The sequence below is a fragment of the Euprymna scolopes genome, chromosome 6, assembly GCF_053919585.1.
Source record: "Euprymna scolopes isolate OS-2025 chromosome 6, ASM5391958v1, whole genome shotgun sequence".
Classification (NCBI taxonomy): domain Eukaryota; kingdom Metazoa; phylum Mollusca; class Cephalopoda; order Sepiida; family Sepiolidae; genus Euprymna; species Euprymna scolopes.
In genome coordinates this window covers 106,231,926-106,250,032 of record NC_136487.1, presented here as the reverse complement: position 1 = coordinate 106,250,032, position 18,107 = coordinate 106,231,926, and the positions used below count along the sequence as shown (strand labels likewise).

The following is an 18,107-nucleotide window of genomic DNA, read 5'->3' as shown; positions in this document are numbered from 1 at the left end:
TAAGTCTTACTTAGTCATTTGTAAACGTTGCATCAGCTGGCACCATGGCAGAATGCCAAAAACTTGATTACTCTCTGAGACTACACAAGGAAAAGCACACCATTAGAGAGATTTCAGAGAAAGTAGAACGTTCCAAGAGTAAGTAAGCAGGGTTGTTAAATCCTACAATGATAAAAATGGCAAAATAGTGCTTTAAAACCGGCAAGTTTCGATAGGGTTATCTTTATGCAAGATAATGCCCCATGCTACAAGGCAAAGGTGGTAATGACTTACCTTAGCATGTAAGATTTCAAACTTATGGATTGACCACCGCAAAATCCTGACTTAAATTCAATAGAAAATCTTTGGAAGACCTTAGGAGTGTCAGTTATGGAAAGAAATCCCACTAACACGGAGGATTTGTGGGTGAAGCTTCAAGAAGAATGGTCTAAAATTAGTATCGAGGATTGTCAAGAACTGATTCATTCTTGTAGTTGAAGATGTGCAGTTGTCATTTAGAGCAAGGGTTCATTTACTAAATATTGATTTTTTGGCTGTTTACATTGTTTTTCTCAATTTTGTCCCTTACTTTTGGACGTTCCTATTTTAAAAATAAATAAACAATTATTATAATTCTTTTCCTATCCTTTGCAAATGATTCAAATTTTAGTATGTTATTATGGATGATAACGACTACCAGTTGTCAAAATTTCAGCTTTTCACAGTTGTTATTTCTAACAAATATCAGGTTTTAAAGTGTTGTCCCTTAGTTTTGGACGCTACTAGATCAGCTTACATCAATTAATTCGTGTTTCTCTGCTAACATCCTTGAAGGTTGGCCATGACATAAATTCTCTAAATTCTTGAATAGAAATTCAAATTAATAAAATTCACAACGTTATGACTACTGGAGTGAAGTCAGAATGTGAAGATTTTTAAGGAAATGATGATATTAAATATTTACATACAGGGAAAGACAAATTGCAATAACACACACTTATAAACTTTCTTTATGTACTCCTGAACTAACAAATTCTGTATGAATTAATCTGGATAATATAATTACAATAAAAGTGTTCCAAGAAATCTATGAGTATAATATAACATTTGTCTTTGAAAAACTTCGTAAAAATAAATCGTTGTTTGACAAATTTCCCACTTTTCTAGCGACCACCCTGTAATTTTGTTTGAATTAAAATGTTCTAAAATCGTTTTAATTCTACAAAGAAGTTATTTACTATTATTATTATTATTACTATTATTATTATTATTATTATTATTATTATTATTACTATTACATTATTTATCTAATATTCATTTTCTGTAATCTGTTAATTAGGTTTATATTTGTTATTCTTTTGATACTGTATGTGGATGACTATAATGTTCCCGATCTTGGTTGAACATATTGGGAAGTGATAAACAAACTGTCATTATCGTATGAAGCAACGCTCTTTGTTTAAACAAATGAAGCTTAGGCGTTTAGACAAAGTTTGAGCATAGTTAATTCACATGCCTATCGTAGCAGCAGCTGAACAGCCTAATGGTTAGAAACACTGACTGTCGTCTAGGCAGACGAGTTTGAAACCTGGCTTGAGGTAGTTGCTTGTCTAGCAGCACTAATGAGCTGTGATACACCGAAACAGTACTGTATATGGATAATATATATATTATTTATGAACAAGATATTTTTATCCACATGATTTTTTAAGAGTTGTTCGACAGACTAGATTAATATTTCTGTCTAGGGTGAAAACTGTTTCGATGTTGATGTTAAGGTCTGTGGCATCAGAAGAGGTGTTGACAAATATAACAAAAATATGATAGCATTGGTTATTTATAATCATAATGTAAGGGGAATCAATATATAGATAAATAATTAGTGTCTTTGATGACTCTTAGTGTATTCGAACTGGGGAGGAGGTATAGTTATAGGTAGCCTTATTTTAGTTATTCTGTTATTTAGTAGAACAACTAAAATAAGGGTTTTAATCAAAACAGCTCATCAGTTAATGACAATATTCATTAGAAATCCAAATACTGATTTGAGCCAATATAAAATAACTAAAAAGGAAAAGATTTGAAGTAAGATAATATCATAAGTTACCTCGCTTAATTAAAAAAGCATGTAATATTATATTACCTGCTAAGGAACTTCTAAAGATACATATAAATAGTTAAATCTGCTTGCACTGAACTCTACTGAACTGAATAAAATGTAATCAAAAGGTGTTGGAGTGACGTATTCTAATTGTTAATGTTTAATGACAAACCATTCGTTTTATACATTTGATTTGTAGGCAAAGATAAGCAAACTGATTCCCGAACCAAGTGAAAATGAAGAAATTATAAAACACATTGCAGAGTGTATAAGAAATGGAAACAAAGTAAGTACATTTTTTAAAAATTGCATCAAAAGCTTGTTTACTTATATTTAAACTATACTGTTTCTGATAATCATTATGTTGACAACACTCACAAAAATCACCATCTGTCAATCAGGGCTTAGATTTCTTCCTTTTTTTTTTTTTAAACTATTCTCTCTCGCCTATCCTGACAAACCAGAAAAGACAGATGTAACGGCAGTAATGATAATGATGAAAGTAATGCTAAGGGTACAGTCAAGGCTTATATATCCTAACAAGAAACGTTGACTCTCTGCTGGCATTTAGATCTCTATATCTATCTCTATTTTATTCTATTTACTATTACATAAAAAAACTTTGTGTGTGTGTGTGTGTGTGTGTGTGTGCGTGCGTGTGCGCGTATTGATTATCTTACCTGTTTTGTTGTTTAGCTGAACAAGTTACGTCCCCTATGGAAAATTATAAAAATGGCTTTTGTAGCTCAATGACGTCTCATTATTTCTTCTCCTTATTATAACTTATTTGTACTAACAAATATTTTATGGTGGCAGCAGTAAAACTCAATTATACAGTAAAAAAAAAAAAGGAGGAGAATCTTTACAGGCTATGATGATATTTCAGTCTTATTTCTCCCACATGTGTCCATAAAGACGTCATATTGAATTTACACCCGTGAACTGTGAGTTGTGCAATATTTTTTCTTCCACCCTTATATTGTTTTTAATAATAATAATAAAATAATGTTGAATCATATGAGTGAACCACAAATGTGAATTTGGTGGAATCCTTAAAATTTTTCAGACAATATGAGTTTTTCCATAAGAGGCATTGCAGAAGACAAGCAAACAACTACGGTGATATAATTCTTGGTCATTCAAAAACGAGATCTACAAACGCAATCCGGCTATAATTTCAGAGAAATTCCTAGAACAGATAGAGCCTTAAGTTAATTTTCAGATTGCATGCTTCTGCTTACAAAAAAAAAAACCCCAGAAAAGATTGATGATTTTCTCACAAGGTGCAAGCTTGAAGTGGTATCCCAAAAAATAATCAAAAAGGTTGATGAGCCAACAGACTGGGTGAACAGCATTGTATATGTATGCAAAAGAAACCGCAAACTTTGCCTGTTTAAAGATCTAAACAAGAACATCATGCATTGCCAACACAAATCTTCAACCAAGGAACTCTCACACAAACTGTCTGATGCTAAATTCTTCTACAAGTTAGATGCAAAAAAATGGCTACTGGTCAGTCAAGCTTGACAGAGAGTCACAGTTACTGACTACTTTCAATTCACCCTTCAGGAGATATTGTTTCAGAAGAATGCTCTTTATGCTAGTTATGTGTTGAAATGTTTTGACTCCTAATGGGGTATGCCACCAATGATTTTGACGATCGTTTTTATAACCACGAGTTATAATAAACAACCAATGAGAAGCTTCCAAAGTTACTATAAGAATTGTCGAATTTTGGATTCAATCAGTTCGCCGTGGTCTCCGTCACAAATCTGCATTTGATTCTTCGCTGCCATCTTTGTTACTGGGAATTACTTAACACTCAAGAGCAGAACTGCATTGAATCTTCAATCTTCGCCGCCATCTTTGTTTTCAGGATTGGAACTGCACTGATTCTTCACCGCCATCTTTGTTCAACATAATATCTCAACACTTAACAGGTTATGCGCCCAGCCATCGTCTTTTCTTTGATGGATCGGAATCTAAATTCGAATTGTGGCAGGTGAAATTTCTGGGGTATCTAAGGATTTGGAAACTACACAACAGAGAATCCTAACAACCCCGAATTTCTCGAAAAGAACGCGACTGTTTTTGCAGAACTGATTCAATGCTTAGACGATAGAAGTCTGTCTCTGATTATAAGAGATGCCTTGGATGATGGACGGAAAGCATTGACCATATTAAAAGAACATTATTTATCAAAAGGGAAACCGAAAATTATATCACTATATACAGAACTAACGTCTCTAAAATGTAACGAGGATGAAACTATTACCAACTACATTATAAGGGCAGAAACAACCGCCAATGCCTTAAAACTCTCAGCAATAGCTTGTTGATATTAATGACCCTCAAGGGACTCCCAGTCGATTTTAAGCCATTTACATTATATATAGCGCAAAAAGACAAACCCATAAATTTCAGTGAATTTAAAGTGGCATTGCGCAGTTGTTACATGATAAGGGCTGTCCCCTGTTCATGTAAGTATAAAAATAGAGAGATTAGTTAAAATGGAAATAAGAGAAAGCAGAAATCGAACCCTGGACATAAGTTTTAAAGAACAATAGGTTTAAATGGAATGTCCAGTAAATTGTTAATTCGGATGAAATAAATAATAAATAAACTATTCAATTGTTAAAAGAATGTGGATAATAAAATATGAGTTAAATAAATTAGATATGTAGGTTAAATTCCTTTGTGGAAACAACACAAGGAAAATAGGTTATTGGGAAATTAATGTCGAAAACGTGCAAAGTCGCGCATGTTGAAACACGTGAATTTTGCTCACGTGGCCGGGATGCATGGATTTCTCAATATAGCAAGTGGGAGTTAGTTGGTCGTGGAGAGAGTCAGAGACAGTCAGGAGAGAGTCAGAGACAGGCGGACGTCTGAAGCGAGACGTCACTTCAGAAACTAAGATGTGAAACTTTGAGTTCTTAATGAGGAAATCCCGACCGGTCGTATTAAATAAATTCACCATGTGTTTTGGATAAAGCTCATCTTTGTGTTGTGATTTCTACAAAAAGGTAAATTGTATCGTTCTTATATGTCTGTGTTATAAAATGTCATTACAACAACATCTCTCTCTCTAAGATACAACATCATATGTAATAAGACAAGAACTCTCACTAAGACACATATCATTACTAATAAGAACTCACGTAACATACGCGCACAAGTGGTATCGTCTAATAATAATAATAATAATAATAACTATATAACAACTCTCAATTTGGTGTTCGTGAACCTTTTGCATCAGCGATGCAGAAACCGAACCTGGGGTTCATACCACGAAAAAAAAAAAAGAGAAAAAATTACACGATCACAGAATTCGAAAAAGAAAAAGAAACACAACGTTTTAAAAGGGTCCAACATAATTAAAAAAAAAAAAATAAATAAATAAATAAATAATACCACGGAAAAAGAAAAAAAAAATTTACGCGAAAGCAGAAATGCGAAGAAAAAAAAAATGAAAAAAAAAAATTTGAACATACACGCACACAGAGAACAAAAGATACAAGAAATATTAAAAAGAAAAAGAAGGAAAGGCCGATATGCCGTAAAAAGAAATTCGTAGTAATGGAAAAAAAATAGTAAACAAGTCACCAAACGTAATTCATTGATAAATGAATTGGCCTGTTAAAAAAAAACACACACACACACACACACATACACGCGAATGCAGAGAATGTGTAATCTATTATTGTTTTGAAATTTGTAGAAGTGTCATTAGAAAATCTGTGTCAATATGAAATCGTTTGGACGAATTATTGAATTTAATCTGTCAATCAAAACAGGAATTTCAAAGGTCGCATGTACTCTCTATGAAACAGCGTGTAAATTGTTTTGAGATGCATTTTGTGTTCATAGTGAACTTTTCGGCTTTTGCGTGTTCATTTATTTTGTTTTGGAAAAAAAAAAGGACAATTGTTTTGGACAGACTGTTGAATTGTTGTTTGTTACAGATGATTATTTTTTGTTGTTAAAAAAAAAAAAAAGTTATAACTGTTGCAAAATGTTTAAATGTATTAAGGTATTTTTTTTTGAAAATGTTTTTATGATGTTGAACAAATATTGTAAATTGTCTTATGTATGTAATGTTATGATTTTCACAGCAAGAATTCAAAGTTATCCGTAAATATACATTAGATTAAAATGATCTAGTAGAAAATAAGTTAAGACGTATGGTTGGCTTACAGATTCAGTTAGAATTTTAGAAGGGGGACAAGAATTAAAATTACGTAAACGGGCATTTGGAGAGTTTTTAGATGTGATACGCCGTAAGAAAGATGTTTTGTTTTAGCATTTGGTTTTGTTGTTCTTTTTAGAGATCTTAAAATTTTTTCTCCAAGAAAAGTGACTTGGTAGGGATTGATAAGCACAAGAAGTGCCCCTATACGAAAAATTTGGGAACCTGGTTAATTAAGTGCTTAAAATAAGCTGGTTGCACGTAAACGACTCCAAGCAAAGTAGTAAATAAGTCTTGGCTTAGTTAATAAACAGGCGTTGGAAAGAATACGAAAATTCTTAAGGGGACCAGTAAACCGATGAGAGGTAGTCCCGAGGCAATCACATATAGCTTAATGAAGTAAGAGACAAGCAAAAATATGCCGTAGATTACGTAAGAAAGATATAACCTTGTATTTTTTTTTAGAGACGCATGAATGTGGGATATATCTGCTGGATCTTGGAAGCCCTGGTGAGAGAAAAGAAAAATCACAAAAAACAAAACGGGCAATTAGATAGAATTTAGGCGCAATTACGGTGTTGGGCGCGAAACGTGTTAGTTAGTTAGGGGTGATATTTCTAAATCCTCGTCGAAGTTTCAAAAATCCAAGCAAGGAAATCCGAGTGAATCCGTATGAGAGAAAAAAAGGTATATCTTAAACTTCTGAAGCCAACCACAAAGATTTAAGTATATGAGCTTTGGTATGTCCCGTATGAGATAGTTATAGAATAAAAAAAACAAAAACAAAGCCATACTTAATAAGACTAACCATGCGGAAAGAGAGATCAGAACACTTTTGAGACGAAGGAAGTCGTCCATTTCGAGAAAGGTGAAAACCTCTAGTCTGCGGCATATGAGTGGCTGGAAAATAGCTGATGTGTATCATAGGTAAATATCCTACACCCCAAAAAAGTAAATGCCACAAAGATCAGAAAGGTCCTGATCTTATAAAAAAATAAATAATTGTGAAGTCGGCTGTGAAGGGCTGACTAAAAGAGATTTTTTTTTTTTGTGTTTTTTTAGCCTGATCTTTCTAGCCGTGTGGTTGTGTAGATGTAGATGTAAAAATAAAAAAAAAATGTACTAAAGTTAAAAATGCATACATTTTTTTTTGTGAAATATGGAAGGGAGGGATGTTACATGATAAGGGCTGTCCCCTGTTCATGTAAGTATAAAAATAGAGAGATTAGTTAAAATGGAAATAAGAGAAAGCAGAAATCGAACCCTGGACATAAGTTTTAAAGAACAATAGGTTTAAATGGAATGTCCAGTAAATTGTTAATTCGGATGAAATAAATAATAAATAAACTATTCAATTGTTAAAAGAATGTGGATAATAAAATATGAGTTAAATAAATTAGATATGTAGGTTAAATTCCTTTGTGGAAACAACACAAGGAAAATAGGTTATTGGGAAATTAATGTCGAAAACGTGCAAAGTCGCGCATGTTGAAACACGTGAATTTTGCTCACGTGGCCGGGATGCATGGATTTCTCAATATAGCAAGTGGGAGTTAGTTGGTCGTGGAGAGAGTTAGAGACAGTCAGGAGAGAGTCAGAGACAGGCGGACGTCTGAAGCGAGACGTCACTTCAGAAACTAAGATGTGAAACTTTGAGTTCTTAATGAGGAAATCACGACCGGTCGTATTAAATAAATTCACCATGTGTTTTGGATAAAGCTCATCTTTGTGTTGTGATTTCTACAAAAAGGTAAATTGTATCGTTATTATATGTCTGTGTTATAAAATGTCATTACAACAACATCTCTCTCTCTAAGATACAACATCATATGTAATAAGACAAGAACTCTCACTAAGACACATATCATTACTAATAAGAACTCACGTAACATACGCGCACAAGTGGTATCGTCTAATAATAATAATAATAATAATAACTATATAACACAGTTACGAAGAGACTAATCGGATGCTTGTGGATAATAATAATTCCAGCAATATCATGAAGTTCAAAAATGCTTCTTGAAAACAGACACCACCAAATTACGCATCTCACTGCAATGTTTTCCCCAAAAGTAATTTTCCCAAGAAAAAGAATAAAATTATCTGCTATAATTGTGGACGAGCCAACCACAAAAGTTTCCAATGTCAATATAAAAACTCAAAAATGTACTCCAATAGGAAAACGTTGAGAACTTTGAAGAAGAACATACATTTCTATTCACATGTAACTTTGACAATACCACAAACGGTAAAAATCTTGTAGACTGCACAGCACACGTTATCACCAAGGAATCTGATTTTATTAATTTTGATTCAAACTTTAATCCACAAAGTCATTTTATCGAACTTACTGACGGTAGTCAAAAAAATGTCTTGAAAAGAAGCGGTGCTAAAAAATAATAAAGGCGAAATTTGTAACTATTCTAAAAAATGCTCTTTTCATACCTACATTTAAACAAGACATATTTTCCATGCAGGCTGCCATTAAACAAAGCGCGAATATAAAGTTTGGCCAAAATAAGTCAAAATTGATATCACCTGCCACAATTCGAATTTAGATTGATCTACATTAATGATCTTCCAAATCACATCCTTACATCATTTGTAGACATTTATGCTGACGACACTACCATTTATGGTAGTACATCTAAGACAGTAAACGACCAAGTTCTCTCCGATTCTCTCTCCTCTGATCTTGAGCACGTAGTACAATGGGGAAAGGAGTGGCTGGTTACTTTTAATGCATCTAAAACCAAGCTTCTCTCTTTACATCATCAACATTCTGATCCACATCTGGCATCAATTGAAATGAATGGCTCTCGTCTTCAGGAGGCCTCTAGTTTTGACAAACTTCTGGGCTTGACCATTACTCCTGATCTTAAATGGAACACGTACATCAAATCTGTTGCCAAGGCCGCTGGAAAAATGGTGGGATCTTTCTATCGATCCGGTAAATATCTCACTACTGATGCTATTCTCTATCTATATAAGAGCCAGGTACGTCCAAGGATGGAATACTGTTGCCACATCTGGGCAGGAGCTGCTAGAAAAGACTTGTCCTGCCTTGATAGAGTTCAAAATAGACTTCGTAGCCTCGTAGGAGATGTCCTTTTCTCCTCCTTGCAATCTCTATCTCACAGAAGAGATGTTGCGAGTTTGTCTCTGATGTATCGTTATTTTCATGGAAAGTGTTCGACTGAGCTTCAATCTATGGTCACCCCTCACCAAACTTTCACAAGAAACACTCGTCTAGCTGTAAACACTATCAATAATTCCCCTCACTCTTTATCTGTGCCTAAACCTAAACGTAGATTCCATGAACAAAGCTTCTTTCTTAGAACTGCACGCCTGTGGAATTGTCTTCCGTTTTCCTGCTTTCCGGCTGACTACAATATGGTTGTGTTCAAGTCTAATGTAAATAAGTTCTTGATGAGCCGCTCCATATAAGCTATCAAATTTACCAAATTTTCATTACCAATGATAACTATATTTTCCAATGTCTACTGTACACTCTTTAACCCTTATCCTTGAGTGGCCTCTTGGCCTTGATAATGTGGTGATGCCTATATAAAAAAAAAACCCCAAAAAACCCTAATGGAACTGTATTTGACATTAAAGAAAATATTATTTAAAAAGTATGGTTCCCTCAAAAACTGCCTGTCACAACTTGGAAACCTGGCATAAAATTCTAGGACACTGCAATACAGCTGATATTAAAAAATTACCAAATGTAGTCGAAGGCATGAAAATAATACCTTCAGACGATCTCCCCAATTGTGATGTGTGTGCATGTTGCGAGTTGTATTTCTGTGAAAAGAGAAAAGAAACTGGAACAAATATTTGAAAGAGGACACGAACCCGCGTGTGACAGGTATACAGAGAAGTATATTTTATTTAGGACAGGAAGAGGAAGCAGGAAGTAAAAAAAGGGGATTATGGGATTACAACGTAAAAGGGAGGTAATCATAAAAGGGTCACTTGTTCTCAGCATTTTTTTTCTTTACAAAAACAAAGATACGTGAGAGCAGATTAGTGTCAGTTTAGGGTCCAAATAAAATTTTTTTAAACTTGTCCAGCTTCATCCGGGTTGGAGGTTTGGTCATGATGTCGGCGATCATGTCTGCTGTGGGACAGTAAATTATTTGTATTTTATTATTATTCAGAGCTTCTCTGATAAAATGGTACTTAATGTCGATGTGTTTACATCTCTGCCAATGAATGGGGTCCTTAGAAAGCGCTATAGCGCTTTGACTGTCTCCAAACGTGTTCTCAGTGTGGATCCATTTCCTTGAATAGTTGCAAAAGGTATAGCCCTCTTGGGTTGCTTTTGCTAGCGCTACATACTCAGCCTCGCACGTAGATAGAGCGACCATAGATTGCCTTTTTGACTTTCTAGAAAATAAGTGGCCCATCCTGGATTAGGCTAAAGCAATATCCAAATGTACTGCATCTGTCTTGTTGATCAGACACCCAATCATCGTCACTGTATGTGATTAGATGGATTGGGTGATTTGTTTTTGCGTAGTATCTCAGTACGTGATTAGCTGCTACCCAATGCTTTTCTCGTGGCTTGGACAAATATTGCGACAATTTTTCTGACAAAATAGCATAGGTCTGGACGGGTGCAGATCATCAGGTAAATTAGATCTCATAGTATTTTCTAGGGCCAACCATGTCATCCTCTTCGCCAGCTAGATCCAGTTTTTGCTTGCATGGGATCGTCCTAGGTTTGCATTTGGACATGTCAAATCTTTCCAATATTCTTGTTGCATATTTTTCTTGGTTCATCTGGATATGACCTTCAGTTATATTGAAAAAGGAAATGGTGCAGCTTTCCAAGGTCTTTCATTTTAAATTCCGATGTTAACGACTGTTTGGTGTTGTTTAGTGAGTTGATCTTATCGGCAGCAATGATTAAATCATCGACCCACAAGATGATGACAATATTTTCTTTGTCGTTGTGTCGCATCTAAATGCAATGATCCACCTAATTTTGGATAAAGCCATGTCTGCTGTAGTAGTTATGCCGGGTTTGATTCCAGTTTCGGCCTAATTGTTTTAGGGCATACAGGGATTTGTTCAGTAAATAAACTAGTTTCTCGTCTGTTTTCCCTTTGGGTAAGGGTGTAGATGGTATACATTATTTTCCTTTAGGGAGTCAATTCCCTCCCGAATTGCTTGGATCCAGTGGTGTGTTGCTGGGGAAGTTACAGCTTCTCTGTAAGTGTGGGGTATGCCGTGTGTGGCCTTGTAGCAGTAGTCAATGTCGATTAATGCGTGGCCGCTCCCATCCTGGACTACTGTCACATAGTCTTGTAGGTAGCTGAGCATTTTGTGCTCACGTGTCGGGTATCTTCGTGTACAGCTAGTTTCTACTATAGACTCGGTTTGTTTGTCAGTATTGAACCGTTCAGGGTTTTTCCTTGACTTTAAATTTTTTATTAAGTTTCTCAGGGGAAAATTTGCATCATCATCGCTTGATGAGTGGGTTTTTGTTTGAGTGTGTTGGTCGTTGGTGTTGCTGGTGAATTTTACCAGTCTGTGTTTACACACTTTCCCATTTTCTGGGTGGTAGATAAGATATGCCGGACTGTTTTTGTCATATCCGACAAAGATTCCCCTCTAGCACCTTGGGTCTAGCTTTCTTTTTATATTGGAGTAGGCATAGCAAGGTGAACTGAAAATGTGCATCCTTGATAAGTCCGGTTTTCTCCCGGTCATCTTATAGTAGGGCGTCTGTTTTAGGCGGTTATTGAAGTATTTGTTCTGTATAACTGCAGATGTCATAACTGCATAGTGTTTTTGGTAAGCTGCTTTCTATGATAAGACATCTTGCCATTTCGAATAGAGTTCATCAGTTCCATTTTGATGAGGCGAGTATGGCACTGAGGTCTCATGTTTTATGTTGTTATGGCGGAGTAGTTTTCCGAAGTCGTTTGATTTGAACTCCGAATGATTATCCAACCTCAGTATTTTTTTTTTGCCGTATGGGAAAATATCTGCGAGGAATTTTTTGGTGGCAAGTACGGCGTCACTTTTGTTTTTAATAAAATATACAAATACGCCGCCAGAAAAGTCATCAGTGAATGAGATAGCGTATTTGTTCCCTTTTAAGTCTGCTGGTTTTATGGGTCCGGCTAGGTCTGAATGTACTAAATGCAGAATATTTGTTGCTCTTTTGTCAGGAGATTTATTTTTTTTCTAGGGAAATTTTCCTTGGATGCAGACGTTGCAGTTTTTGTTGTTTGTAATTCTATTTTTTTATTTTCATCCCTTCAACCGCATCGGGTAGTTTTGTTATGTTGTTGCAATTGCAATGGCCGAGTATTTTATGCCACATGTGGATATTGTGGTATTGATGGCAACTGTCTTCTGCATTTCCTTCCTCCATGGTTTTTAGGAAGTATAGTTTGTTGCGCACATGTATTTTGAATTTCATTCCGTTTTTATGTTTTAGTATATTCTCATCTTCTTCGAAAATAACTGTCGCTCCGTTTTGGGTTGCAGTTTTCACAGAAAATATATCCTGTGGGTATGAATGAGTCGTAATGGAGTTTCCATTAGTATCTAAAAGGCAGACTTAAGCGTCTCCTCTTTTTAAGGCCACTGGTTTTAGTTCCGCCTGCCAACTCCATGTAGTGGTCCTCAAAACGGAATATCGGGTTGAAATTCTTAAATTTCTTTGCATCTGTTATAATGTGCGAAGTGGCCCCTGCGTCGACTAGTAGGTTCGTATGCGGTATTAAGTTCTAGGTATAGTAGTAATCCTCCATTTTGAATGCGAAGGAGTTTTCTTCAGTGTCAGCTGCCTTTTCCATTGTATCTTTTCGCTTATAACAGCAGAATTCCCTTTTATGGATGTTACTTTTACAGTAACTACACCACTGTTTTCGCTGTTTGTGTTTGTTGTTGGGACATTCTTTCGATAAATGTCTTTTTCCACCGCATGTGAAGCACAATATTTCACGTTCGTCATGGTGGTGACGGCTCTTCGTCGTATTCTCTGAAAAATGTCAATTTTGTCACTTCGTCACTGGTCGACTGGATTTTATGTTTCAATGTTTCGTTAAAACCATGGAATTCTGTTTTAAATTCCAGGAATAATATTTCTTTGTTGCTGTGTGTCACATAAATCGAAAAAGGGTCGTAGCAGCTTTTAATATCATGGCGATAATTAGGGCATCGTCAACTGTTTGCCCGGCATTTCTCAGAGCTGTTAAAATTGTCTAAGTTCTTATCACGTATTCTTTGATGCTTTCGCCTCCTGAGCATGAGTTGGGTGTACAAGGAGATTACCCTTGGTTTTCCTTTGCTTGCGTAGTGTTTGTGTAATATTTTGAGAGCTTTTCTCTCATTATCTGTAGCTTCTCTCATTAGTAAGGATAAATTTTTGTCGTCCAGAAACTGTACAAGTTCGGCGTAAGCATCTTCATTTTTCTCAGTGTCGCTTCCGTCTCTATTAAGGTGTATACCAAAAATGGCGTCCTTTAAGCTGAGCATGCATAAGTGACATAAAAATTTTGTCTCCCAAATTTCGTATTTGGTTTCATCTCCGTCAAATAAAAGTCTGTTCCATCGGCTTCCATTATCTCTCCTGGGCACATAACCTGTTGCGAGTTGCATTTTGGTGAAAAGAGAAAAGGAACTGAAACAAATATTTGAAGGAGGACATGAACACGCGTGTGACGGGTATAAAGAGTTTTTTTTTATTTTATTTGGGACAGGAAGAGGAAGCGGGGAGTAAAAAAGGAATTATGGGATTTCAACGTAAAAGGGAGGTAATCATAAAAGGGTCCATCATACTTTCAACAGTGCACAGGGGAAAATGACAAAATATATAAACAAAACACCAGACAAAAAGGCCACAAAAATTCTCTCACTTGTACACTGTTACTTGGCAAGTCCGATCAAATTAGGGAGAAATAATCTAAGGTACGTTTTGAAGTTTCTTGATGATTTTTCCGGTTTAATTATAGTTTATTTTCTAAAAAACAAATCCGACACTATCCTCGCCACTAAGAAATATTTAGCTGATATTGCCCTGTACGGCTTGGTAAAATGTATTCACTCAGACAATGGGACTGAATTTACTAGTAAAGACTTGGAACTTCTATTAATTAACCATTGTATTAAACACAAGAAATCTGTGCCGTATTCCTCATTTCAAAATGGCACCACTGAAATGGCATGGTGAACCCTTTTTGGGATGACAAGATTGAATCGAAATTAGTGCATAGTTTATGGACGTACGTTTTAATGGCAGCAGCATATATCAGAAATAGATCATTCAATAGAAGATTAGGCAAAACACTGTATGAAGCGTTTTTAGGTGTAAAACAAAAAAGTAATGGAATGCATGTATATTTGGTTCAGATTGCTTTGTATTTATAGAAAATACCAGTAAACTAAATATTAAAAGCGAAAAAGGTATTTTTGTAGGTTACGATAAAAACAGTCCAGCATATTTAATTTACTTTCCAGACCAAAATGGTTAGATGTGTAAAATTCAGTGATACATTGAATTTAAAAAAATAGCGAGTCAGTGGACAAAAAACGTGAGGAAATATTACCCAGTATCTTAATCAATCACAATGAAAATATTGATAATGATGACAATTGCAGTAGAACTACAGACGTAAATATTAATCAGACACATCGATACCGGATAAGGCAGCGAAAAAGGCCAGACCTCTTAAAAATTGAAAAGATACAAGACTATGCCGTGGATTACTGTTACTCGTTGAAAAGTGCACCGGAAAGTTATAATGAGGCGATTAATTCAGAAAATCACCAAGAATGGAAAAAAGCTATGAAATCCGAATTAAAAGCTTTATCCGAAAACAACACATACGAAATAGTGGCAAAACCAAAAGATGAGAATATAATTTCTTCACGCTGGATTTTTGCCAAAAAATCACAGCTTCTGGCAGTGAAACTTTTAAAGCAAGATTTGTTGCAAAAGGTTTTTCACAAATTCTGGAGTGGAATATTTTGCCACCAACGACAAATTTAATGACAATTAGAATTTTATTACAATTTGCCGCTCAATACAATTTAAAAATACATCAAATGAATGTAAAAAATGCTTATTTAAATGCTTTGATTGACTGTGAAATCTATATTTATCCTCCAGAGGGATTTAAAATGAATAATAAAAATTTTGCATGAAAACTGAATAAATCGTTATATGGACTAAGACAAAGTGCTCACAACTGGAATTTAACACCCCAGAATTATTTAATAGCACAAGAATTCAAGCAATGTCCCATAGACGCATGCATGTATACCAAAAATATAGGTAATAAATTGTTGATTTTGTTTTTTTGGGTTGACAATATATTACTCGCCTCAAACTGTGACAACACTTTAAAAGATGTTAAAAATAAATTAAATAAAAAATTTAAAATGGCTGATCTTGGACAATTGTCATGGTTCCTTGGTATAAAATGTACCTGTGAAAATGAAACTATAACAATGAACCAATCATGATACATTGAAAAAATTCTGCTCAAGTTCAGAATGCAAGATTGCAAACTGCATACAACTCCCGTTGAGATAGATATAAATAAAAATATAGAGACCGAAACAAAATTAATAGATGATCGATGATACAGAGAAATGATTGGAAGTCTCATCTATTTGATGACTGCGACTAGGCCTGATATATGTTACACTGTAACAAAGCTATCTCAAAACTTATCAAGACTGATAATTAAGGACCTTATTGATAATATCCTTTAAATCACAATATTAAACTGAAAATTTAGAACCATAATAATCTGTGTAAGTAATTTGCAAAACTAATACTAATGATAATACTTTACTGAAAAAATATAATAATATTAATAATAATACTTAGCTGAAAAAAAAATTATATATATATGTTTCATTATGCATAAATATTTTCTTTTCTTTTCATTTTTCTTATCAGTTCAGTTTCTCTCATTTTGCACGGCCTGCCTACTGAAAGCGGTTTTAATTTTAATCTAATTTTTAATTTTAATTTATTAACAATTTGAACTTATTTTGGAGTGAAATTTGAAGCCCATATTCTATAATTATAAAAAATATTAAATATATCAATTTATATGTTTATTAATAAATAGATCCACCTGGTCAGCAATCTCCCTACAAAATATACCAACCAAAATGTCTGAAAAGAAGAGATTCAAAATTGCCTACTACAGATACAGTTGTTACAGAAAAGACAACATGATAAACATGCTAAGGATTTAATCTTAGTTTAGGACAATGGATGCAAGTACAAGACATAAAAAGATGGACTCCAGCAGTCCTCAGACAAACCTGCACTGAACTGCTATCCTACATTGTTGAGGCCCTGATAGGACATTTTCTTCACAGAAACTGCAGATATCTCAAGGAAGATGCCCACATTTCTAATATGAGAGAGACATTTCTGCATAATGCACCCCCCCATCACACTCAGCTTGCACCACTCATACATCCTGCAGAAACTTCCAACACACACATCAGCATCTGCACTCCCTTTTGTAGAAACATAGACCTGCACATAAAACAATCTCTAGCAACAGCAAACCATCTTAAACAATTACGCGATCGGGTTGTGTCGTAAAACCACTTAAAAAGTATAAGCTATAACAAAGGTTCATACCTGAAACCCCTTCCAGAAAACTTTGCTTGAACATTCAGCTTTTAATGAAAGAGGGATGTCATGATATGGGTTATCTTACTCTGTTTTGTTATTTAGCTGTACGAGTTACGTCTCCGTAAGAAATAATAAAAAATGAGTCCTGTAGCTCAATGATGTCTCGTTATTTTTTCTTATTATTATAACTTATTCGTATTAACAAATATTTCAAAAAGGTATAACAATGTGTGTGTGTGCGTGAATTTCCTATGGACTCCTAAATGACTGGACTGATCTTTTAAAGTTTGCACAAATGTACTTTATATGCCTAGCAGTGTTTTTTGAGAGGTTTTGTATCGGAATGTCTTTGAGAAGTATTGATGATCGATAATGGAAAAAATCCGATGACAGAAGTTAATATTTTATACAGCCTAACATCATGCATTTGAAAAGTTTTATAACCACACAAGTAGAATGACCTAACATATAAAATCAACAGAAGATTCTTTGATATGACAGGGGTGTGTTCAAAATGAATGTTTCTGTTTAAAGCACAATTGAACCATAATACTTGACTTTTGCATTTTAAACTTAATTTCAAGCCAATATGCACAAACGGAAAGGCCAGGCATATAAAATTGAAATGAATGTTTCTGTTTAGAGCACAATTGAACAATGATACTTGACATTTTTATTTTAAAATTTAATTCAAGCCATTATATATAAAAATAATTTTATAAAATTAACAGTAGGTTCCTCACAGTGCAATGTAGACTACAATGCATTGTGGACTAAGGGGGGATATGTAAAGCTTCCTATAAGTGCATTACGAGCAGGCAATCCATCGATTTGATTGAAAAATGGACGATTTCACGGATTTCAATAACAATAAAAATATGGGAGTGTGAAACATTCGTTGATCATCATTCAATCCTTGGCAATGTCGGGTTCCCTGCTAGTATGTATATAAAAATACCACCCACATTATTAATTTTCATTAAACTCGGATGCCAATTATGGCATTCTGATGAAAAATGAAACCTGTGGATGGTATTTTTCAAAATAAATATAAAAAATAAGATCTGAATATAGGTATTCCACTGGAAAATGAATAGTGTGGCTCGTAGTTTTATGAATAAAATAAAAATGAAGTGACTTAAAAATATCTGCAATTTTTAAAATAAAATAAAAAATGATACATTTTCATTAAACAATAAATAAAAAAT

At 34.5% G+C, this 18,107-nt stretch overlaps 1 protein-coding gene across 2 annotated transcripts in view; it reads left to right on the top strand.

The window, feature by feature from the left end:
* LOC145277837 (hydroxyproline dehydrogenase-like) overlaps positions 1-18,107 on the top strand; it is a 109,120-nt gene that overhangs the window by 61,598 nt on the left and 29,415 nt on the right. For both annotated transcript variants that reach the window (XM_080129762.1, XM_080129763.1), the window contains exon 4: positions 2,280-2,366. In XM_080129762.1, coding sequence (XP_079985888.1) covers positions 2,280-2,366 — 87 coding nt within the window. The remainder of the gene's footprint in view (positions 1-2,279; positions 2,367-18,107) is intronic.